The 24,576-nt window shown below is 47.8% G+C and overlaps 2 protein-coding genes across 4 annotated transcripts in view; one reads left to right on the top strand and one right to left on the bottom strand.

Annotated features, from left to right (window-relative positions):
* Nucleotides 1–23,328, bottom strand: part of KCNK10 (potassium two pore domain channel subfamily K member 10) — a 173,788-nt gene extending 150,460 nt beyond the window's left edge. Inside the window, exon 1 of one of the 3 annotated variants that reach the window (XM_055132987.1) lies at nt 22,645–23,328. In XM_055132987.1, coding sequence (XP_054988962.1) covers nt 22,645–22,687 — 43 coding nt within the window. In that variant the 5' untranslated portion in view covers nt 22,688–23,328. Of the gene's footprint in view, nt 1–19,214; nt 19,351–20,063; nt 20,437–22,644 lie in introns of those variants that run through there. The other 2 variants (XM_055132989.1, XM_004610244.2) reach the window with 2 other exon arrangements.
* Nucleotides 6,502–6,846, top strand: LOC101551390 (cytochrome c oxidase subunit 7A2, mitochondrial). Its single transcript, XM_004610243.2, is given in 1 exon segment — nt 6,502–6,846. A coding segment is annotated over 1 exon segment (252 nt). The 3' UTR covers nt 6,754–6,846.
* Nucleotides 23,329–24,576: the final 1,248 nt, after the last annotated feature.

Here is a 24,576-nt window from a genome sequence, read left to right as displayed (position 1 = left end):
GGTCACTGTGAGAGCCAGAACAGATCCTGGGGAAGGGCTGAGAACCAGCAGGTGGTCCTTTCACATCCCGGAGAACTTTTCAGCTATGGTTACTATGGTAACAGACGCCATGAGATCTGGGTCTGGAATGTGCCAGTTCTCAGCAGCATCATTCAACACACTCCCCACCACCGCGCCCCTCCTCGCCCTCCTTCCACAGGCCTTTCTTGACCATTTAGTGTGAGAAGTAACCCATTCATCAAAGCCCCAGGTGGCAGTCCAAAGAAACCATATTCCCTCTCCTTCACTCAGGTAGCAGAAATTCCGGAAGTTACCTCAAAACATAAAATTTCCTCAGGAATAAGTCTGGCATACAAATGTCTAGAAATGTGGAAAATACCAAAGCCTGAAATACATCTTGCTTCCTGGAAATCTATTTCTTTTCCAGAATGTGTGGGGAGAAAAGAGTCGCAAGGCCTCAAAAAACTGTTTACTGAGAGATGCTTTGAGCGGCCTTGCAGCCCCAGCCCTGGACACATAGTCCCTGTCATGCTGGCCACCTCCATCCCCTCTTGTTTCAATCACCACTTATGTCTGCTGCAGAAACACCAGACAATTCCTCCCATCCCTCCCCTTCCTGCGGCTTGCCCACGCAGCGCCCAGTTCACCTGCTTGAATCCCAGAAGGCTGGCTGGGTTTTCAATCACTGCTCAATTGGGAAGGGATTTGTCAAAAATGATGAATCAAACCAGGTCTGTGAGTCCACCTAACAGAGCTCGGCTTTCACCGTGAGTAGAAAGAGGGGACAATAGGAGGTCGTCCTTGAGAAAAGCTTCACAGATTTAGAGGTAGTAATGTGTCCGCACAAAGGAGGCTCAACAGATGCTTTTTGTCTTTGAATAATCTGCTTGGACTGGTGATATTGAGCTGGAATCCATCTATTCTAAGACCATCTATTCATATTGTATATAAATCTCATCATGCCCGGTACCTTTATAAAACTCATGGGTAAGAGAATTTGAGTGGAGCCTGGTCCCATGGGTCAGGGATAGGGCTAAACCAAATCAATCAACTCATTGCACCACAGGATTCTCAGGGATGGGATACCAACAAGAAGTGAGAACTGTCTTGTTAACAGGAAGACCACCCCCCTCCCCCACCAACCCTGTTCATGTCAGAGCTACAAAGTAATCGGGCAAATTGTTTAATTCTATAGTCTGGTCTCCTTATTCAAGTATAAGTGGATTATATGAAAGATTGATTTTAAAATAGCTAGCACAGAGATTAATAGGTATTCAGTAAATAATAGGAGCTAATGGGTATGGTGATCTGAAATATGTCCTCAAAACCCTTGACATTGCTTTCTTCCAAAGTGAGCATATACTTGTCATGCATGTATGAGATGCTGGGTTTGATGCCTTAAGCCTCACAGCCTGGCAATCTCAAACACTACTGGGGAGTGGCCCTGGTGGCTTCCAGCACTGCCAAGGCCTAAGCACCAAAACCATCAAACCTAGGCCTGGAACACCACTTTTTCCCACGCACATGCACACACACACACACACACACACACACACACACATACCACTAGGTGTGACATCTATTAAAAAAGTGCTTTTGATAATTAAAGACACTGGTTGAGGACTGGAGCCATAGTACAGCGGTAGAGTATTTCCCTGGCATGTATTCAACCTGGGTTTGATCCTTGTACACCATATAGTCACCTGAGCCTGCCAGAAGTGATGCCTGAGTGCAGAGCCAGGAATAAGCTCTGGGCACCATGGAGCGTGGCCCCAAACCAAAACACTTACAAAATAAAAAATAAATAATTAGGGGGCTGGAGAGATAGCACAGCAGGTAGGGCATTTGCCTTGCACGCAGCTGACCCGAGTTCGATTCCCAGCATCCCATATGGTCCCCCGGGCACTGCCAGGAGTAATTCCTGAGTGCAAAGCCAGGAGTAACCCCTGAGCATTGCCGGGTGTGACCCAAAAATAAATAAATAAATAAATAAATAAAAATACTGGGAACCTAAGACCATCATGGTAAGGATGGGATCTGCAATGGGCCCTACTAAGGTCACCCCACCAAAGGATCTAGAGAGTGCCAAGATGATTCTCATAAGATCGAGGCTGGCATGGTATGGGGGCCCCTTCACTGTTAACACAGTTTGACAACTTAGCTTATCCCAACATTAACACAGGGACCACACAGGGATGCTTCTGAAAGCTTTGCTGATGTCAATTCCTTTAATCCGCACAACCAACTAAGGAAGAACAAGTTCTCAGACACACCACTTCACAGATTAGGAAAGCAAGTCACAGAGAAATGAAACTACTTGCCCAAGTCAGCTACTAAGTACTGAGGGAGCTTGGCTCGGTAAAAAGGCAAAAGATTTATACAACCTGAAGAGAAATCAGAGTATGAGGGAGCTTGTGTTGGGATTTGGGCAACCTTAAGCTTCCTGGACAGGAAGTGGCTTTAAGGATAAGCATTTTCGCACATGCACTTGCTCTCTTGCTCTCTCTCACTTGCCCTCTCTGTCTTTTTTCTCTCTCTTTCTCTGTATCATTCTCTCTTCATTCTCTCCTCTTTCTTCTCTCCTCTCTCTCTCTTTCCCTCTCTCGTTAAGAGAGGCAGAGTTAATGCTAGACCCAGACCCTCCCAGCCTAAGCCACCACACCACACAGGGGATAGAGTAAATGAATACAGTACGCAATTCCTCCTTTGGGTTATTTTAGGACACAGAGGTTATAGCAGCGAAGCCATAAGTACTCCCCTATCTGGCCTCAATTTCCACCCAAGTAATCAATGACTGTGGTCTACAGCAACATTCTCAACCAGCCGACTGCAAAAGCTGACCTAGGCAGGCTCACGGTTAAAACATGCAATAACGTGCTGTTCCAGATTTGCAGAGAGGAAAACACTTAAATAATGGATAGAATCTTATCATGAAGCTCTTCCCCTTCCATTTTTCTTAAACATCTGACACCTGCTTTCTCACCTCACATGACAAATTGAGTGTTCAGTTGTCAAAATATCACACCTGATACCATATTACATTATATTTGGTAGGACTGGAGCAATAGTAAAGCGGGTAGGGTGTTTGCCTTGCACGCGGCCGACCCGGGTTTGATTCTTCCATCTCTCTTGGAGAGCCTGGCAAGCTACCAAGAGTAACCTGCCCACATGGTAGAGCCTGGAAATCTACCCATGGCATATTTGATTTGCCAAAAACGGTAACAACAAGTCTCACAATAGAGATGTCACTGGTGTCTGCTTGAGCAAATTGATGAACAACGGGAAGACAGTGCAGTCCTATAAGTTATGCTAAGCTTTTTTACCCTGCTGAAATACTTGATGTGCTATTATCTGGAGTGCACACCAGACTGCACATGAGAAGCTCATTTCCCTGATGGTAAAACTTCTACTAGATTACAAATTACAAACACTCTTTGGGCATATTGAACCATTCTGGAAAGAACACCAAAACTCCAGATTCTCCATTACTTGAGAAAATCTGCATCAATTCTTTCAACACCTGTTTTTAAGCTGCAAATGCCACCACTATCCCTAGTCATGCAGCAGAATGAAAAACGAAATAAGGATTCATTAGCTTCATCTCATAAGATAGCAATTGAGATCAAAGGTCTGTAGAAATGTAGTACAGAGGAGAAATGAAGAAGTAGGAGATAATTGAAGTAGCAATGGTTTCTGTGATCACGTGCTTTGTGTATGGTAATTGTTAACTCTTCAAATTCTACATCTTGCCACTGTTCCACTCTGCTTCCAAGTTCCCACCAAAAAAAATGAACCTTCATATACAGTGAGACTAAGTGCAAATTTATGCAACCATTATGGAAAAGAGTATGGAGACTCCTTTTAAAAACTGAAAATAGAAATCTCCAACTACTACTGTGTTGCTTTCAATGTCTTTCTTCAAGTCTATTAGTAGTTGTCTCAAGTATTTTGCTGATTCCTCATTAAGTGCACATACATTTAGAAGTGTGAGTTCTTCCTAATGTACAAATCCTTTGATCATTAAGAAATGACCTTCATTGTCTTTTATAACCTTCTTTAGCCTGAAGTCTATGTAATCCAATACTAGTATGGCCACCCTGAATTTTTTGAGGGACTATTTTCTTGGATAATTGTTTTCTAGCCTTTGACTTTGAGCCTGTGGTAATATGACCCAGCAATACCACTACTGGGAATATACTCAAGGGCCCGAAATCACACATCAGAAATGCTATCTGACTTCTGTGTTCATCGCAGCACTATTAACAATAGCAAGAATCTGGAAACAACCCGAGTGCCTGAGAATAAAGAACTAGTTAAAGAAACTATGGTCCATCTACACAATGGAATACTATGCAGATGTTAGGGAAAATAAAGTTATAAAATTTGCCTATAAATGGATGAACATGGACAGTAAACATGCTGAGTGAAATGAGTCAGAAAGAGAGGACAGACAGATTGATTGGCCTCATTTGTGGGATATTAAAAAAAAACATAAATATGAGACCAATACCCAAGGACAATAGAAATAAGGACCAAGAGGATTGGTCCATGGTTGGAAGCCTATCTCAAAAGCTGGGGGATAGAAAAGGGACCACCATGACAAAGATAGACCACATGACAAAGTTCAAAGTTGGAAATGATCACTCTGGATATAAACTACATTCTGAACACAGGTAAATAACCTCTCAGTACCTGTACTGGAAACCATAATGCCCCAAAGGAGAAAAAAAAGAGAAAGAAAGGAAAGTGTTTGCCAAGGCTGGGGGAGGGTGGAGGAGGGAAACTGGGGACTTTAGTGGTGGGAAATGTACACTGGTGGAGGGATGGAACACTGTATGACTAAAACCTGGCTATGATCAGCTTTGTAACTCTGTATCTCACGGTGATGATTCAATACAAAAATAACAATTTTTTAATTATGTGAAAATAGATAGGGTTGGAGAGATTTAGCTCAATGGGCTGAGTGCACGCAGGAAGCCCAGGTGCAATCACTGGTATGGCATGTTTCTGCAAGCACTGTCAAGAGCAACCCCTAAGTCTAGAGTTGAGGTAGCCACTGAGCACCACTGGATATGAGTCCCCCAAAATCAAAATAAATTGAAAACAGAACTAGCATATAATATATTGATTCAAAGATTATGAAAGCATGAACTCAAAAAGCTCTATGCACCCTGATGCTCATTACAGTCTTATTCACAATAACCAGGGTGTCCATCAATGAATAAATGGATAAAGAAAATGTGATATATCTGTACAATGAAATAATACCCAACTATTAAGAAAATATCAAATCCTGTCATTTATGACAACATAGGTGAAATGTGAAAGGATTATATTAAGTGAAATAAGTATAATGGAAAAAAGACAAATACCATATCATTTCACTCATATGTGAGTGATAAGTAACCAAAAAAAATAAGCAATCAAACAATAACAAAGTCAGGTTCATAATGGAATGGGAGTTACCAAAGGAAAAGATAATGGACAGATAGTGGAATGATAGAAAGAGGAAATCAACTGACCTCTGGTGTAGGGTATAGTGTGTTATTTAGATACTGAATTGTCACACTGTACATCTGAAATATTTGCAGTATTGTAAATCAATGTTATCTCAACGTTAAATTTAAAACAAAAAAATGGAAGAATAAAAGCAAAACCCCCTCAGTGGCAAAGAGAAGTAATAAAACCAAAGTTATTGGTGCTGGAGCGACAGTGGGTAGGGCATTTGCCTTGCACTTGACTGACCCGGGTTCAATTCCCAGTATCCCATATGGCCCCCAAGCACCACTAGGAGTAATTCCTGAGTGCATAAGCCAGGAGTAACCCCTGTACACCGCCAGGTGTGGCCCAAAAAATGAAAAAAATGTTATTGGCAATATAAAAATAGGGGGAAGCAGAGAGCTAGTTAGTATAGGTGTTAAGGCACTTGCCTTGCACTTGACTGACCCCAGTTTGATCCTCCACACCGCATATGGTCCCCAAGCACTACCAGGAGTTATCCCAGATCACAGAGGTAGGAGAATCCCCTGAGAACAGAGAGGTGTGATCCACACCAAGAAAAAAAAGGACACCCTGAAAACTCCTCCACCCACCTATGCCTCTTATACTCAACCCTCCCTTTTCTCCCTGTCTCTGAGGATGGAGAGGGAAAAGCATGCTCACCCTAACCTTTGCCAAGGGTTTTGGCATCATACTCCCACAAAGACACTTCAAACATAGTATGAGAAAGTCAGGGTTGTGACTTCGTGGAAAGAATGCATGGCCTACTGTTTACAATAGCCAGAATCTGGGAAAAACCCGAGTGCCTGAAAACAGATGACTGGTTAAAAAAAAAGTTTGATAAATCTACACAATGGAATACTATGCAGCGGTTAGAAAAGATGAAGTCATGAAATCTGCATACAAATGGATCAACATTGAAAGTATCATACTAAGTGAAATGAGTCAGAAAGAGAGGGATGGGTTCAGTTGTCATGGTTGGTGGCCATTCACTGAGTCAAGATGCTGCGGAATCTGATGGCTCTTCGTCAGATTACCCAGAGGACCATAAGTACTGCTTCCCGCAGGTAGCTTAAAAATAAGGTTCCTGAGAAACAAAAGCTGTTCCAGGAGGATAATGGAATTCCTGTGCACCTAAAGGGTGGGGTGTCTGATGCCCTCCTGTATAGAGCCACTATGACTCTTAAAGTTGGTGGAACAGCATATGCCATATATCAGCTGGTTATGGCTTCATTTCCCAAGAAGCAGGATTGACTTCAACTTATTATTCCAAAACTGATTAAATCAACCACTAATCTAAATTCTTTGGGGATCAACATTTATTGGCTTGTACTTAATTGCCACCAATAAAGCAGTCTTTACCATGACAAAAAAAAAAGGAAGAGAGGGATGGACATAAGAAGATTGCACTCATCTGTGGAATATAAAGTAACAGTATGGGAGACTAACACCCAAGAATAGTCGAGATAAGTACCAGGAGGTTTGTCCTACAGCTTGGAAGCTGGCCGCACATGCTGGGGGAAAGGGCAGCCCAAATAGAGAAGGGGACACCAAGTAAAGGGGGTCTGGAGGATCTGCTCGGGATGAGAGATGAGGGCTGAAAGGAGACTATAGACCAAATATGATGGCCACTCAATACCTCTATTGCAAACCACAACACCCAAAAGGAGAGAGAGAGAGCAAAAGGGAGTACCCTGCCACAGAGGCAGGGTGTGTGTGGGAGGGGGAGGGTGTTAGGGGTGGGGGTGGGGGGAGAGATACTTGGATCATTGGTGGTGGACAATGGGCACCAGTACAGGGGTGGGCACTCGATCATTGTATAACTGAAACGCAAGCACAAAAGTTTGTAAGTCTACAACTGTACCACATGGTGTTTGACTAAAAATAAATTTTCTTTTAAAGAACGCTTGGCCTGTGTGAGGCCAAGAAAGAAAAAGAAAAGTCAGGTTTCAGTGCCTAGTCTTCAGTCACACACACTGCAAACCTCAAATAAAAGTTATGGAAAGAAAATGTGAGGGTGTTTTTCTCCATTCTGAGTCACGATAAGGAGCCTGACACCCGTGGGACAGCACCGTCTCCTCTACTAAGAACCAGCATGGATGGTTCCCTCCACCCTGTATGAAATTTACCAGGTGGGTATAAGCAAGGTGGCACCCACCTTGTTTGTGTAGATTCTTTAACCAGGTCAAGCAGAGCTGAATCCCTAGCCAGCTCTCACCCTGTCAGGATCTTTATATAGTAAATGGCCTTTGTAACTCCATTAGAGTACAGATGGTCCCTTTTAAACCACCTTTCTCCTCAGCCCAGGGAGCTGTCCAAACCGAAACTTGCTGACTGGCGATTATTTGTTTCCTCATTTAACTCCTTAATTCCCTATGGAATGAAAGTTAAAAGAATTCTACAGCTCAAGGCTGGAGAGATGGTGCAGCAGGAAGGGTGCTTGCCTTGCACCAGGCCAACCTGGATTCGATCTCCAGCATCCCTTATGGTCCCCTAAGCACCACCTGGAGTAATCACTGAGTGCAGAGCCAGGAGTCACCCCTGAGCACTGTTGAGTGTAGCCCAAGAGAAGAATATAAAAGAAAACATTCTGCAGCGCAAATCCCCCTTTCTTTCCACCCGTGGGCCCTTCCTCGCTTGCACCTTGCCTGTAGTTGATAGGTGGAAAATACCCCGATTAGGGCAAGGTGCAGCCTGCATACTTGTATGGCACCACCCCACAGAGCAGGAAGGCCTGGGGTCACTCCAGCAACACTTAGCCCAGTCACGGAGGCCTGCTGCTTTAGTGTTGTGTTGGCGACGTGGTGCTTCTTGGGCCCCATGGGTGCTCTCAGGGCCAAGTAGTGCACAAATCAGAGCACAGAGCACCTGCTCTGCCACTTGGCAAGTATCAACTAGCTTCTGGGTTATATTTTTTAAATCATCTAATTTAAGACACTATGCACAGACGTCTATACACTGAACTGCGTCCCCTCTAAACATAGGTGTTGAAATCATTTTGAATGGGTGTTGGGCTTAGGGGCCATATTCAGCAGTGCTCAGGAGGCTATACCTGGCTCAGTGCTCAGTGACCCCCAAAAAGATGTTCAGGGAACCACCTGCAGTGCTGGAGTTTGAACTGGGCTGCTCATGTGCAAGATAAGGGCCTTAACTCTATACTCTCGGATTCCGTGTGTTGAGACATTAGCCCCAATGTGATTGAGTATTGGAGACTTGAGGAGGTAACCAGGGTTAAGTGAGTTTATAAGAATGGACCCTAATTCAATAGAGCCTTTGAGAAGAAATGGAATCTGGGGAAATCGTGGCTTCAAGTCCTGCCTTGCAAGCTCAGGGTCTCAAGTTCAAATTTCCAGTGTTCCACATGTTCCAAGTGCCATCCTGGCAGCTCTGCTTTCTGTGATCCCTAACAGTGCAAGAAATTTCTGGCTGTATTGCAACCAGGTGGATGAAAGCCAGGGATGAGAGCCAAGGCCAGGAAGTGCCACCTCTGGCAAGTACCTGTGAAGGTACTTCTGCAATCGCTGGCCAGCACCGCCACCTTCACTTGTGTAGCTTCCCTCAAAAGGGCATCCCCAGATGCCTGCAAAAAAAAAATAAACTCTGACCTCTGTCTAACACCAGACACAAAAGTCATATCAAAGTGGATTAAAGACCTCAATATCATACCAGAATCAACAAGGTATATGGAGGAAAATGTAGGCAGAATCCTCCATGACATTGAAGCTAAAAGCATCTTTAAGGATGAGACACCACTGACCAGGCAAGTGGGAACAAACATAAACAAATGGGACTACATTAAACCTCAAAAGAAACAGTGACCAAAATACAGAGATAGCCTATGGAATGGGAAAGAATATTTAGCCAGTAACAATCTGATAAGGAGTTAATAATAAGGGGTTAATATCCAGGATATACAAGACTCCCGTAGAATTGTACAAGAAAAATACTTCCAACCCCATCAAAAAATGGGGAGAAGAAATTAACAGAAGCTTCCTCAAAAAAGAACTACAAATAGCCAAAAGGCACATGAAAAAATGCTCCACATTGCTAATTATCAGGGACATGCAAATCAAAACAATAATGAGATATCATCTCACACCACAGAGACTGGCACACATCAAAAGGAACAAGAACAACCAGTGCTGACGCAGATGTGGGGAGAAAGGAACTCTCTCACTGTTGGTGGGAATGCTGACTTGTCCAGCCTTTATGGAAAACAATATGGGCATTCCTTCAAAAACTAGAAATTGAGCTTCCATATCCCCACAATACCAATTCTGGAAGCATATCCCAAAGGTGCAAAAAAGCACAGTAGAAATGACATCTGCACCTGTACGTTCACTGCAGCACTGTTCACAATAGCCAGAATCTGGAAACAGCCTGAGTACCTGAGAACAGATGACTAGTTAAAAAAATTTGGTACATCTACACAATGGAATACTATGCAGCTGTTAGGAAAGATAAAGTCATAAAATTTGCTTATAAGTGGATGGTCATGGAGAGTATCATGCTAAGTGAAATGAGTCAGAAAGAGAGGGACAGACATAGAATGACTGCACTCTTGTGGAATATAAAATAACATGATGTGAGACTGACACCCAAGGACAGTAGACACAAGGGCCAGGAATATTGCTCCATGATTAGAAGCCTGCCTCACAAGCTGGGCAAGAAGGCAGCTGGAATAGAGAAGGGATCACTAAGTTAATGATGGTTGGAGGGATAGTTCAGGATGGGAGTTGTGTGCTGAAAGTAGATAAACACCAAACATGACCACCTTTCAGTATCTATATTGAAAACCACAATTCCCAAAAGTAGAGAGAGAGTATGGTGTAAATTGTCTGCCATAGAGGCAAGGGAGGGTTAGCAGGGGGAGGAGGATACTGAGGACATTGGTGGTGGAAAATGTGCACTGGTGGAGGGATGGGTGTTCAATCATTGTATGACAAACTCAAACATGAAAGCTTTGTAACTGTATCTCATGGTGATTCAATAGTAAAAAAATAATTTAAAAAATTAAAAAAACAAAAGGGTGTCCCCCAGTGAGCATCCCAACTAAAGGACTGCAAACCTGGGGAGCACTGTGGCTGAGTGTGCAGGCACCGTCACCTGCTGTGAGACCTCCGGTGAGCACCATGGCTAAGAAGGCAGTAATAAATGGGCTAGAGGGATGCACAGCATGGCTGGCCTATGTTCAATCCCCAGCACCACATCTGGTCCCCCAATCCCTGCCAGGAGGAATCCCTGAGTGCAGAATCAGGGGTAATCCCTGAGCACAGCTGAATGTGTGACTAAAACTAAATTAAATGATAAATATGTGGGTCCCCCCAGCTTGTGCAACCCCCATCATGCCACCAACAGTGAAGGGAAGGAGGAGGGAGAGAATTTAAAACACTGACATTATTAAAAAGTAACACTAGAGCAGTCACTCCATTGTGTGAGGGAGCAGAGAAAAGGCAGCCCCATGCAACATTAGACATCGACCCTGCTAGCTGTCGGACCTGGAATTTCCTGTCTCCAGAAATGGGGGAACAATTAAATCTTTGTTCAAGCCAAGCAGAGAGTCTCTGCCCGCGTGCCTGGCTGTCTTCCCCGGGGCCCCTCGGAGGGGATGGGCTCCAGTTTCCCTCCCCACCCCGAGCAGAGCTCCCGCTGGCCGAAGACCTCTGGAACCTAGCCACAGCCATGCTCAAGGCCCCTCTCCACACATTCAGACAAGCCTAATGCATGAAGGTGCCAGCAGAGGAACCTAGGTTTGTGTGGTCCTATCGGCGGCCAACATCCAGAGACTTGAAGGTGAGCTCCCAGAAGAGAGCGACTCAGAAAGTCTCTTGCCCGCACGCCCGGCTGTCTTCCCCAGGGCCCCCCTGGAGACCCCTCCAGCTTTCCTCCCCACCCCGAGCACAGCTCCCGGCAGCTGAAGACCTTCGGAACCTGGCCGCAGCCATGCTCAAGGCCCCTCTCCACACGTTCAGACAAGCCTCACTCATGAAGGTACCGGCAGAGGAACCCAGGTGTGTATAATCCCATCAACGACCAACATCCAAAAACTTAAAAGCAAGCTCTCAGAAGCGATATCTTATAACCTACTTCTCCCTCTGGGAGAAACTGGCAAGCTACTGAGAGTTTCCTGCCCACATGGTACAGCCTCGCAAGCTTCCCATGGTGTATCCATATGCCAAAGCCAGTAACAAGCTGGGTCTCATTCCCCTGACCCTGAAAGAGCCTCCAATGCGGCATCGTTGGGAAGGCCGAGTAGAGAGAGGCTTCTAAAATCTCAGGGATAGGACAAAGGAGAGGTTGCTGAGACAGCTCGAGAAATTCGACGATCAATGGGATGTCCAAGCCATGGTGTCTCTGGTGTTTTGTTTTGATGGCCTGAGCAGGTAAAGTCACAGCTAGGCACAAAGGTTTGGGGAAACAGGATAGAATCGCAGAGTCAAGCTGCCTATCTTCGTGCTGCCCAGTGAGGGCAGGCATCAATAGAAGATGAAGACACTCCGTTTGTCCACGCTGGGAGAGAAGCCTGAATCAAATCTTGGCACCAAGTACCCAGGGAACATCTTTTCTCTCTACTTTCTAGGATAACTGTGGTGACTGGGACACATGCTGAATCCCATTTGGAAAACACGTTCTCCAGAAAGTAGGATATTAAACTGGAAACTATTTTCTTTCCAGAAAATCTAAGCTCTACAAATGTGTGTTTGGGAACACAGTGATAAAGAGAGTGCTCCAGCCACTCTGCACCTTGAGTCTGGTTCGTTTTCTCAAAAGACCAGACTCCCTTGTTAGTGTGAGGGCGCAACTGATGCCATGACAAGCTGCAGCTAACATTAAGTCTCAATTAGGCCTCAGTTTCTGTTTCCCCGAGGCAGAACTTGCAGTTTCTGGTAAACTCCCAATTGAGTAATTCACCTAGATAATAAGCTGGGCAGTTGAATCTGGCCAGTCATGAGGGGTTGCCGCACCCTTCTTGGAAAGAACCCCAAACTGTGACTGGTACCTGCTGTCTACTTGCTGACCACTGGTGTAATAAGGCCAATGCTAAAAATAGGCCAGTATATAAACTGCTCTTAAACTGAACCCTATATAAACTGCTTGTGATTTGGAGTCAGGGTCCTTGTCAAGACTCCACTGCGTTGGATGAGACTTGGACCCTCGCTTGAGCTAGCCAATAAAGACCCTTTGCTTATTGCATCACAACTTGTCTTTGTGTGATTCTTCTAGGGAGATCTCAGCTTCGATTAACATTAGCTACAAAAGCAAGGCTCTGCGACGTGAACTCATGGATCGAGGGATGCCGGTGCTCTGTGGGAAGAGCCATCAGCTACGGCTGCAAGGTCCGGTCCAGAGCCTTCTGCCTCCGAAACCCTCTGAACTCACATTTCTCAGGGAAGCCTCTGAATTCACGTTGCATAAGAAAGATTGGGAAAGTGGAATGGACAAAGACTCTGGATGGGTGGGAAAGAATGACGGCGATTACCCCTGATATTAGCATCAAAAAACCTGAGTTGACCCCAAATCTGCCTCTTTGCAGCCTTCAGCCAACAACCCCCATACACACATGTCATAAAGTCACTCTTTTTTCTATTCCCATCAGTAACTCTATGATTCCAATATAGACAAATTCAACAAGGGAAAAAAAGAGTAATTCGTAAAATAATTCGTAAAAAAAAATTGTAAAAAAAAATAATTCATAAAATGTTCTATAAGCTGAAAGGTACTACTCACAAACATTCTAGGCGTGTCTAGAATTTTTCACTAGAGGAGACACTGTAGCACTGGTTCCATTGTTCATCAATTTGCACCAGTAACTTCTCCATTGTGAGACTTGTTGTTACTGTTTTTGGCATATTGAATACACCACAGGTAGCTTGCCAGGCTCTGCCGTGCAGGTGGGATACTCTCGGTAGCTTTGCCAGGCTCTCCAAGAGGGACAGAGGAATCAAACCCGGGTCAGTCACGTGCAAGGCAAATGCCCTACCGCTGTGCTATCGCTCCAGTCCAAAGGAGACACAGCCTTTAAAAAAAATCTCTTGGGCTAGACTGATAGTAGAGCAACTAAGGCACTTGCCTTGCATGTAGTCAACCCAGGTTCCATCCCCAGCATCCCTGAGCATCTCCAGAAATAACTACACAGCCAGAAGTAACTCCTGAGAATCTCCAGGTATGACCCCTAATTTTTTTTATTTAAAAAAAAATCAATCCAGCACCAGCTCTGTAGCCTTGCCTCTCTAGTAACTAGATTAAAATACCTAAAAAGAAGCCAAACAGCCATGGTTAACAGAAGCCAAATTATTAATTGGACACCCATCGCAGCTGTGTCAGGCTGCATCCGCTCACTGAGCCGCCCCCACGAAACCTTCATTTAGCCTTTTCAGGCCTGGTAAGGGGGAGAACAGAAGGAGAGATTGCTGTTAAAGGCTTTAGGATCTGGGAGCCTGAGAAAAACTGGGATAAATTTTTAAGTTTTTATAAGCCTGATAAAAACTGGATGTCCTTTCTGGCAGCCCATTCTTTAGGATGTTTCTATCTCCTTATCTGTACTTGCATTATGGCTTGAAGGAACCCCAGAATCTCCATCTTAGAGTTCCTCTCTAACCCATCCATTCTTCCATTCATTCTGCAAAGCGTTACTGAGTATCCGCTATGAGCCAGGCACTTCCACCAGCACTGAAGTTTGGACAATGACCAGACAGAAAACATGCTTTCTCACTGAGAGAGAGAGACTGACAACAGTGTGACTTGCAACTACAGGGGTTACAGATCTTATCATGACAAGTGCGGGGAAGACACTTGAACAGGTGATGCCATCCAGAGTAGCAGGCCTGGGGGAATAGGAGGAAACGTCTTCAGGTGGGACAAGGATGCTAGCCAGGGACTATTTGGAGTGAGAAAGGAGCCCATCATGCAAACAATAAGCAGAGGGAAGTGGCAAGTGCAAAGGTGCTGCGACAGGAAGTCTGATCCACTTGGGGAATCCAAAAGAAGTCAAGGAACCCAAAGGACAGATGTGGGATAAAGAAGGATGCAAGTGGGGATTAAGGGGATAAGGCCAAGAGGCCTTGTCAATGGCCCCTGTCCACAGGGGAAGAAAGTGGAGCTCAAAGAGGCTAAAACCAGCAGCACAAAGTCACACCAATAATTATTGCAATGGCTCATTCTAGAAACTAATCCTTTGCCCCCAAGTCCAGCAATTTTATATATTGCTATATTGATCTGCATGCCTCGGGGTGTGAGCGCATTGTTTGCAGATCTTATTGATTTTTAAAATCCTTAGCATACATAAAACAGCAAGCCAACCCAATTTTCATCATAAAATCATCAACAAGTGAGTCTAGTAACTTTAAATGGGTGAAAGTCTGGTTAGGAAAGCAAGTACTTGGTGACAAGTATTTACTGAGTATTCTATTGAATACCCAGTATTTTGCTGAATACTGAAGTATTCTCCTAAATAGACCCTACACAAGCAGCACCCCTACTTGCTAGAATACTTGACCTGACAAGTATGGAGGAAGGCCAGCGCTCAGGGAATAACATGCTGCCTTTTAGTCTGCTTTTGACCCCTAAACCTCTTGACAGTGCCCTGTTAAATTTACTCAACTGCCATTGAACCCAGTTTCTTCTCAAACTACCTTCACTCTGTGCTATGAAATCATTAGGTAATAGGGCGCTAGGCAAAACATTATCATTATAAGTTGCACAATCTGTAAGCACCGCTCCCTGAAGGTTCGTGTTTCTAATCCCCTGGTCCTAAAGTATGGCGTAGCTTGTCCCTCTGTTTATCCATTATGATGCTACGTTTCCTTCATCTTTGTTCAACATGGATTATGGGAACCAAAACTCTCCAAAGAGCAGACCCCAATTCTGTCCATGGTAACTGGCCCACCAGAGGACAAAGAGGAAATGCCATTTGGAAGATGGTTCATGAAGAAAGGAATGAATGGAAAAGGTAGATTAATTTCCGTACTTTTCTCTCTCTGCCTCTGATTCCTTTCCCCCTACCCTCTCTCTCTCCCTCATCTCTCTCCCTCTCTCTCTTTCCACCCTTTCTCTCCCTCCCTCCCTCCCTCCCTCCCTCTCTCTTTCACTCTCTCTCTCCCTCCCTCTCTCTCTCTCTCTCTTTTCTTTTGCAGTCTTACCTCAGAGAGCTTCTCCAGGCAACACCCAGAAATCCTAAATAACTTAAGAGAGAGAGTAGAAGAATGTTTAAGAATCTGTAATCTGATCCAAAACCATCACCCTAGGCCAAAGAGATAGCACAGAGTGTGAGGTACTTGCATGTGGCCATTCCCATACCACATACAGTCCCCTGAGCGGAGTGAGCCCTGAGCGCAGAGCTACGAGTACTACCTGTGTGACCCAAAAACCAAAATATAAACAAACAAAACACCACCCACCTACTAGCTGTGTGACCCCGGGAAAATTATTCAACAGCTTTGTTTTTCAGTTGCCTCACCTTAAAATTAGGATAACAGGCAGAAGTGATAGTACAGCAAGCAGGGCTCTTGCCTGCCATATAACTGATCTGGGTTCAACCCCTGGAATCCCATATGACCCCCTGAGCATTGCCAGGGGTGATCTCTAAGTGAAGAGGCAAGAGTAAGCCCTGAGCACCACTAGATGTGTTCATAAAACCTAAGAAAGAAATTAGGACATCATCTTCCTCTGAAGATGTCTATGAAGGGCGGGAGAAATAATACGGCAGGTAGGGCTCTTGCCTTGCATGTGGCCTACCCTGGTTCGATTCCCAGCATCCCATATGGTCCTCCAGGCACTGCTTGGAGTAATTCCTGAATTCAGCCAGGACTTAGCCCTGAGCACTGACGGGTGTGGCCCTAAAACCCCAAAAAATAAAAAGGTGTTTATGAAGATGAAAGAAACTATATGTAATTTTTATATATGTGACTAATATATAAGTGACTAATATGTATGTCACTGTACAGGGTTTGGCACAGAGTTTGAAGAAGGGATGACTTACACCTCTCTTGATCCCCACTGTCCTCCGTGAGAGACTATGGTCCCCCACCATGCTCAAGAATAATCATGCCAAAAGTCAGAGCATCTGATCCTAAGGCAGCTCAGACATTCAAGGATTATATGAGAAACAAAACACTTACACCACCAGTAAGTACTGGGCAAATAACTGTATGCAGGAACACACATGAAGCACCTGGCATGCTGTCTTGTGTATTAAGTGTCCTGTAAATGCTCTTTCTATTGACTTATTTTTTTTTCACTCTAAACACCAGTTTGGACTGTTGATGCTACCTGCATGCTCCCTTGCTGTGACCGGCAATAGAATGTGGCATTCATCTGTGTTTATCGCAGTGACAAAAATACATAGAATGGGTACCATCTGGAAATGAATTTAAATTTAAAAGGCAAGTTTCACAAAAGAGCCCTCCAGGGCTCCCCATCAGAGCTCCTGGAACATCCCAGACCAGGCCCACTATTTACCTGACTGCCCACAGGATGCACTTCCTGGGTGACTCACAGACATCTCCCACGCAACAAGTCCTGGACTGAGCCAAAGGAGCTTTTCCTGAAGCCTGGCTCTGCCCTGGCAGCCATCCCAGTCCTGCCAACCCCTACTCCTACACACTTGGTCCACACAAAGCCCTGAGATTTCCTTTCTTCCTTAGCTCCCTGCTCCAGCCACGTTCTCCATCCCCGCTGCCTTCACTCTGGTCCATGCCACTATCCAATCCAGTTCCTCGCATCCACCGGAGCCACAAAGCATTTTTTTTTATACTAAGTTCAGATCCTGTGGCTTCTCTGCTTGGTGCTAAAGATAAAGATGACAATCCCTACCTTACTCCACAATTCTGCCCTACCTACAATAACACACAGCTTTGGAGTCTACCCCTATGCACCCCAACATACACACAGAGAGAGAGAGAGAGAGAGAGAGAGAGAGAGAGAGAGAGAGACCCAGTCACATCTCAAAGCACAAGTTTCCTTGCTTTCTGCTCTAGCCATACAACTTCCTTTCTGTTCCTCAGACACACATATTCCTTCTGTTTCAGGGCCTTTGCACTTGCTGTTTGATTCTGCAACATTTCCTTCTGCACTACTCAATCAATACCTACATTTCCTCCAGATCTTAGTACAAGAGCCAACTACCTGCTGTACTACTCCTTCATCCTTTTCCATCTCGTCTACCAAAAATTTGACTAAGACCCTTGATGCTCTCCTTCACATACATCAATGTGTACTTATGCATTTTCTGTGTAATAATTAATTTGTGTCTTTATACCTCATTATAAACCCCAAGAAGGCAGAACTTTTGTCTATACTCTTCTTATTCTGCCTCCAGGACCTGGGGCAATATTTCCTAAAGAGTAGATATTTGCTAATATGTTCTGCAGAGAATTTAAAGAGCAAAGCTACAAGTTCTCATTTCCAGCTCTCTGGTATGTAAAGCATTGAAATTAGGAAATGCTGCTTCATACTCTCCTCAAAAGTCAATCCATTCATAAGGCATTTACTCAACAAACAAGTGTTTTTTCCTCTTTCTGGGATGTTGAAGGAGCTCAGACAGGGAGCCCTGTGGGGTTCTTTTGTGAAGCTTGCCTTGGCTTCCAAATTCACTTTCAGATGATCCACTTTCTATGTATTTTTGTCACAGAGATAAACACGGACGAATACCTCTTTCTAGTTTGTCACAGCAAGGTAGCATCTACAGTCTGGAGAAAAGGATCACTTATCAAGAACACTAAGCACACATAAAGCTCCTCAAATTCCCAGCCTCCTACACACTGAGTCTTCTTCCATCCCCACTCCGTCCTTAAGAGGGCCAAGAGAAACGCTTAAGAGAGGTCCTGCCAAAACTGGACACTTGGTTTCAACTTATTCTGATCACTCCCACGAAGCTCAGCATCTGTATGCTAATCAGACCCAGTGGTCAGTGCCAGGCACACACATCTGTCTTTCTTAATCACTCCCTTTTGTGCCAAGGAACACTGTCCCGCATCCCCAGGAGCTCAGAAAGGTCCCTAGGAACCACACCCTGCGGCCCCCTCTCCAGCCCCACCCTTGCCACAAACCATCCTTCCCTCCCCCTTCTACACCAGCGCTGAGCCAAACTAGCTGCCTAGCTTGGTAATAAGATTGAGCGAAGACTCGGAAGCCCCGTGGGTTCCATTATTCCGCATCCCTTCGAGAAGGGCCACCCCCAGGGACCGTTACAACCGATCTAAGCCCCACTTGCTGCCAGGAAACCTTTCCCACTGAGGACACGCTGGGCAGGTGGCGCAGCTCCAGGGCCAGGGGGAGGCACCCCACCCATATGCCAGAGAGACAAAGATCACCAGAAACAAAGGACACACATACACACACATATACACACACACCCCACGTAGACTCGCGCGCGCGCACACACACATACACACACACATCATACACACACACACACAAAGTCAAAAGCAAATACCCACACTTGGTGCGATTTCAAGCCCAACAGCCGGCTTGGTGTATCTTTAAATAGATTTTGAAATAATCCAGGAGGGACAACGATTATGTGATAATGACTGCCACTATCTGGGTGTGGAACCCACGCTGCCTCCGCCCTCTTCCCACCCGCGCTGCGGTTCCCAGGCGCATTTTCCAGCCTCAGGACACACGCCGCCGGGGAGCCCGAGTGCATGCACTCAGGGAAGCGCGCGCACGCCGCGGCGGAGGCTGGGCGCGGGCGGCCAAAAGTCGGAAATACCCACCTTTAGGATCCCAGTTCACCTGTTTTCTTGGAGTCTCGATTGGAAATTTCATTGCTCCGTTGCCCAGAAAGGGAGGAAATGGAAAGAATCAAAATTGTTAAAGTCCTCAAGCTTTACACTCCTTGGTATACAGCAGTCCAACAAAATAATTTCCAAGAATGGGGATGGGGAGCGCGGGGTGGGGGGAGGGGGGAGTCTTGGAGCGGCTCGTGGAGGCACCCCCCGAGAAAGACAAGTGGAAAAAAAAAAGAGGTGGGCTCGGGAGAAACCTGGAAACGGCTTGGGGTGTTTGCACCGATGGAGGAGGTGGTCGGCTGCAGCCCCTCGGGTGGAAGGAAAAGTAAGAGCGGCGAGGGGTGGATGGAGAGGGGAGCCGGGCAAGCCCCGCGAGCCAAGCTGCTGCCTGGCCAAAGCCGGGTGCTGAGCCAAGGGCCGGCGCGCGGGAGAAGCCCACTGCAGTGTCACTCGAGCCCCCCGGAGGCGTGTGCGCCCACACTCCCGCACGCACACACATACACACGCACGCAGACACACGCTCGCACACCCGCCCGGGCGCGCGCTCGGGCGCACACGCCCCACCCCGGCCGCGGCTCCTCGGCCCCCGGGCGACGCCCCTCGCTGCCCACCCCCCGAAAGCCATTGGACGCGGGGGTGGCGCGGCACCCGGGGAGCGCGCGCCGCGGACGCCGCGCCTGGGCTCGGGGGCGCGCCGGGGTGGAGGCGCACGGCGCGGGTGGGCTGGCGGGGGGGCGGGGATGCGCGATCGGGGGCGCTGCGGGGCGCTGCGGGGCGGCGGGAGCGGCGGCGGGGCCGGGGCGGGGAGCGAGCGGCCGGGACGCCGCGACTTACTGGCTCGGCCGGCCGCGGCGCGCCCGCCGGAGTTGCTGCCGGAGACACGCTTGGCTGCCCGGGAGGCTGCAGGAGGCGGGGAAAGGCCCGCGGCGGCCCCGCTGCAGACCGCTCTGCCTCGGGGGGCGGCCCGGGTCCCTGCTCCCAGCCGGGCGCAGCGCCCCCAGCACCCGCTTCTTCTTGCCTCACTTCATTTTCCCGCGGCCGTCCCCTCCGGCGCCCGGTTCTCCCTCCCGCGCCCCGAACCCCGGGCTCCGGCGCGCTCCGAGGAGGTCGGTGCCAGCCATGAGCCTTTTGTTCTGGGGCCGCTCGGCGTCGGCCGCGCTCTCCCCGCCCGGGGAAGCTCGAGCATCCCCAGGCGCAGCCCAGTCCCTTCCCCAGCTACCTGCAGCCCGGCTGGGGCCGCGGCTTGGAGGCCGGGGAGGGGGGGTGGGGAGGCGAGACCCAGGCGCCGCGGCCCGGGAGGGAAACGGAGTTGCCAAGTGCTGACAGCTCGGGGTAGCGGCAGTGTGGGTTGGGGGGAGCCCCGGGGGGGGACCCCCTCGAGTCGGATCACGCAAAAGAGGTAAAACCTGGTGCATTTCCCGACCCACCCACCCCCCAACCCCGCCTCGGTCTCACTGCCCGGGGCTGAAGCCACACCGGAACCGACCGTGAGTCCTCGGTCTCTGGAGGAGACAAGTGGTACCGAGACGGTCTTAAATGGGGCCGTCCCAAGTACCGATATGAAGGATGCTTACAAATGACTTCGGGTCCCTAGCAACAGGGCCTCCGGGCACGTAGTATATGCTAAAGAAACGCTTGTTTAAGTGCAGACAGGAAATGGGATGGGAAGGGAACAGTGTGAATTGCTGAAATTCACCGTCCAGTGGACATAGAACTTGAACCCTTCCTGGGTGCCTTGACGGGGCCGGGTGCTTGCGAGGTAACAAAGAACAACACGGGCTTCGCCTTCGTGGGGCTTATTGGCTGGCGCCATGAAGTCTGACTGGATTGTCCTAAGAGAGAGCTGTGCCCTCCCCCTGCCCCTCGCGCCACCACGAGGCTAGGAGCGGGCACTCCGGAGTGTGTGCCACCCTAGGTTACACCCTAGGTTGCACGTCTCCCCTGCCCTCTGTCCCTCGCTGTCGCATGCAGCTTTCTGAGCTCGGGGCAGATCCCGGAGGTCTGTCGCTGCCTGGGAACGGGTTGGTCAGTGCTTTGTCCCCGCCTCAGGCTGCCGGGGCTGGAGCCCAGAGTTTCCTGAAGACCCATTCAAGGCGAAAAGTGGTCCCAATGTGACTGGGGGGTGCGAGGGGGACAGGCATCATGACTTTCTAGGGCCCTTTGGAGTCCCCCTTTTCAGGGACTCTTATTTCTACTCTCCTTCCCTCTCCTAGAGGGTGGGTGAGATACGGAAATGAGACAAGCAGGGCAGGGATTTCTGCTTCTCTAGCTGCACCCCAGAGACAGCAGAAGGTGTGAAAATTCTCTTCCCAAACTCCAAGGGCGCTGCATCTAAAGCTCCTCGGAAGTCCTCTCTCAGCCTCTCTAGCCCTCTCCTGAGCTGGGGTGCTCCAGCCCAGGTCTAACGCAATGGTGCTGCCTGCAGCAGAAGTGGCCTGAGAGGGTGGAGAGGCAAGAATGACGTTTACCCGCCCCCTCTCCTCTCCAAGCATCTCCTCTGCCCACAGGAAGCTCTAACTGGCCTCATTTTACAGGTGAGAAGATCAGGGTGCCAAAGTCATACAGAAAGAATGGCCATACCCAAGAAGGCTCACCTGGTCTCTAGATCCCTGCATCTTGTCCTGAAAAGATGGGGAGAGAGGCTGGGGGGACGGACCTTCTTGAAGATCTAAGACTCCAGACCCTCCTTAGCAGACTGCATTGGGGCATCCGGTGCCCTGGCGTCTGCATTAGGGAATCTTGCCCTGCCTGAGGCAAATGCCTAGGGCGCAAATGCAACCCTTGTCTGTCAATCAATCAGCGAACGTTGGTGAGCATTCCTTGTGTTTCCCTCCTGAAGTGATTCTAGCCCCTGAGCAACCTTCCCCTGAGGAAATTCTTGGGGAGAGGGAGAGGAGAGGATGTTTATTAGAAGGGGCGGGACCAGACTTATTGGGATAGGGAGCAGAATGTGGGGTCCAAAGTTCCCAGTGAGAGTTCTAAGTTGGCACTGGTCAGCTCTCTTCCTTTTTCACCGGGTACCTAAGCAATCTCTAGGGTTTTCGCCTATGCTTTGGCTCTTTATTCTTAGAATGTGCGCTAAGGCAAGTGGCTGGGTTGTTGTTGATTTTTTGGTTTTTTTTTTATTTAGGGGGTGGGGGACAGGGGGGTCCACTAAAAATTCATTTCCCAGTGCCCCGCCCCTAACATGCCTGAGAACATGCCCCAACGCTTAGCTGTGCATTTGGAATGGACTGCCAGCGGCGAGGGAGGGTACCCCAAGTAGGGAGGGGGCGAGGGGCACGGGGAGAAAAGAAGGATGCCCACTCCAAGGAAAACAACTTGGCCCGTGGGCCCTTTGTACTGCCGCATCCCCCTCGCATCTGTTTGGGCTCCCCCCTCCCCCGGCTCTTCCCACGGAGTCGAGTCCACTTACCCCGCAGAGGGAGAAAGAAGTGGTCCGTGCAGAGCAGAACCATCCAAAGGAGACCCCGCGCCGAGCGGTTCCCTCCTGCCCTGCGCCGCGGCAACTTCCATGGCTATGACTGGGGCTGCGGGTGGGTGAAGTCGGCTGGCAAGAGCCCGCCTGGGCTTCCTGCGGCAGGAAAACAAAGCATTGTGGTGCCCAAGTGCCCCCGCACACGCCGTGCGCCTCAGGCAGCGCGGGGCTAGCGTCCGCCGCGTCCCGGGCGCATTCGGCGGGGACCCGGCGGGAGGCGTTGCTGCCGGCCGCTCGCTCGCCCGGGTCTCTGCACTTCAGAACCTGCCCCCGTCGTCGCAACTCTTTAAGGAAAACCCGGCGTGGGAGGGCTGGGGAAGCCCGAGCACCCGCGTCAATGGCCCGCGAGCAAGTTTTGGGGCGCGCTGATGTCTCGGGTTCCCCCGCACCTGCCTGTGCCGCCGCAGGAGCGGGGCCGCCGGCTGCTGGCGGGGTCTCGGCGCGGCTGGCGCGGAGCTGCGCAGCTAGAAAAGAGTTGGACACGGATTCCCGGGTGATCCAGGAAGAGTCTCGGGCACAGCAAATCGCAGGCAGTGATGAAGCAGCTCGGGGAATCCTGCTGAGCGCGGGTTGGGCAAAGAGAAGGAGGAGGAGGACAGATCTGCTTAGAGCCTATTTTGAATTCAGGAATATCGGGATGCATTCGTTCATCTGCCTTGAAGGGTTGCGCATGGGCTTCGTCATTCCTCCCTCAAGTCCAGGAGATTTGGAAAGAAAGAAGAAATAAATAAATAAATAAATAAATAAATAAATAAATAAATAAATAAATAAATAAATAAATAAATAAATAGATAAATAAATAAATAAATAAACCTGCTTCCAAGATCTTCCCACTGACACCACCATCACCAACCCCAGACACCTCTCGGAGTTCTGTTCTCGAAAGCAGAATGCTTTCCATGATTTAATGTGTGTGTCCCCACACACACCCTGGGTGACCCACTCAGGGGTACTGCTGCGAGGTTTATGCATTCGAGTTAACTTGATTTCCTCCTTACCAGAAATGGAGTTTCCACTCTGCCCTCAGCACTAAATGACGCCAGCGTTTGTCTTCGTGTCCCAACTAGCATCTGGGAAAACACACCCTTAAATATATGTTGCTCTAATCCTGGGCTCTGCTCTTGGCTTGGAAAAAACTGGAGACACCTCAGCAGCCAAAGGGCAGACGGTGTCATATATCATACTGCTCAACAGCAAACTCTGTGTGCGTAAATCCTGCAGATTTATTTTGATGACTCAGACCTCTGATTGGGGATTAATGAAGACACACGATGAACTCCAAAGAGGTTGTAATTAAAGCATCAGGTTGATGAACGTGTTTTATAACCAGGAACTGCATCCTCTTGCTTTGTATGTTTCTCTATTTAGAGAAAAAAAAAAAACGTTGAGATGTAATTGACAAATAGTGTTCTAGACATAGGTGTGCCGCATAATGATTTAATGTGAAATTCTTGCCACATTAAATCTTGTTAACATCCATGACCACATATGGCTATAAGTTGTTTTCTCTTGTGAGAACGCTACAGATCTACTTTCTTAGCTGTTTTCAAATACACCATACTGTTACTACCTATAGTCATCATGCTATTTTAAGTTTTAAGAAAACATTATTTAAGCTCCTACGAGGCATTGTGCCAAACATTGTACCAAAAATTGTACAGAACTATAATCCTGCTTCTTATGAAACAGGGTTTAAGGTGATTCCCTCTCTCTGGGTTACCACCAAAACATAATCCCAGATAATTTTTAAGAGGCAAAACTGGAGATTATTTTCGCTTTCCTCTCAGCTTTGTATTTTGAAATTTTCAATCACTACCAAAAGTTTGCTAAAAACTAAGGTCCAAGCAAAGATTGCATTTGGTTTTTATT

This window comes from Sorex araneus, chromosome 3, assembly GCF_027595985.1.
Source record: "Sorex araneus isolate mSorAra2 chromosome 3, mSorAra2.pri, whole genome shotgun sequence".
Lineage (NCBI taxonomy): Eukaryota > Metazoa > Chordata > Mammalia > Eulipotyphla > Soricidae > Sorex > Sorex araneus.
Note: the sequence above shows the minus strand (reverse complement) of the source record. Positions and strands in the feature narration are given on the sequence as shown.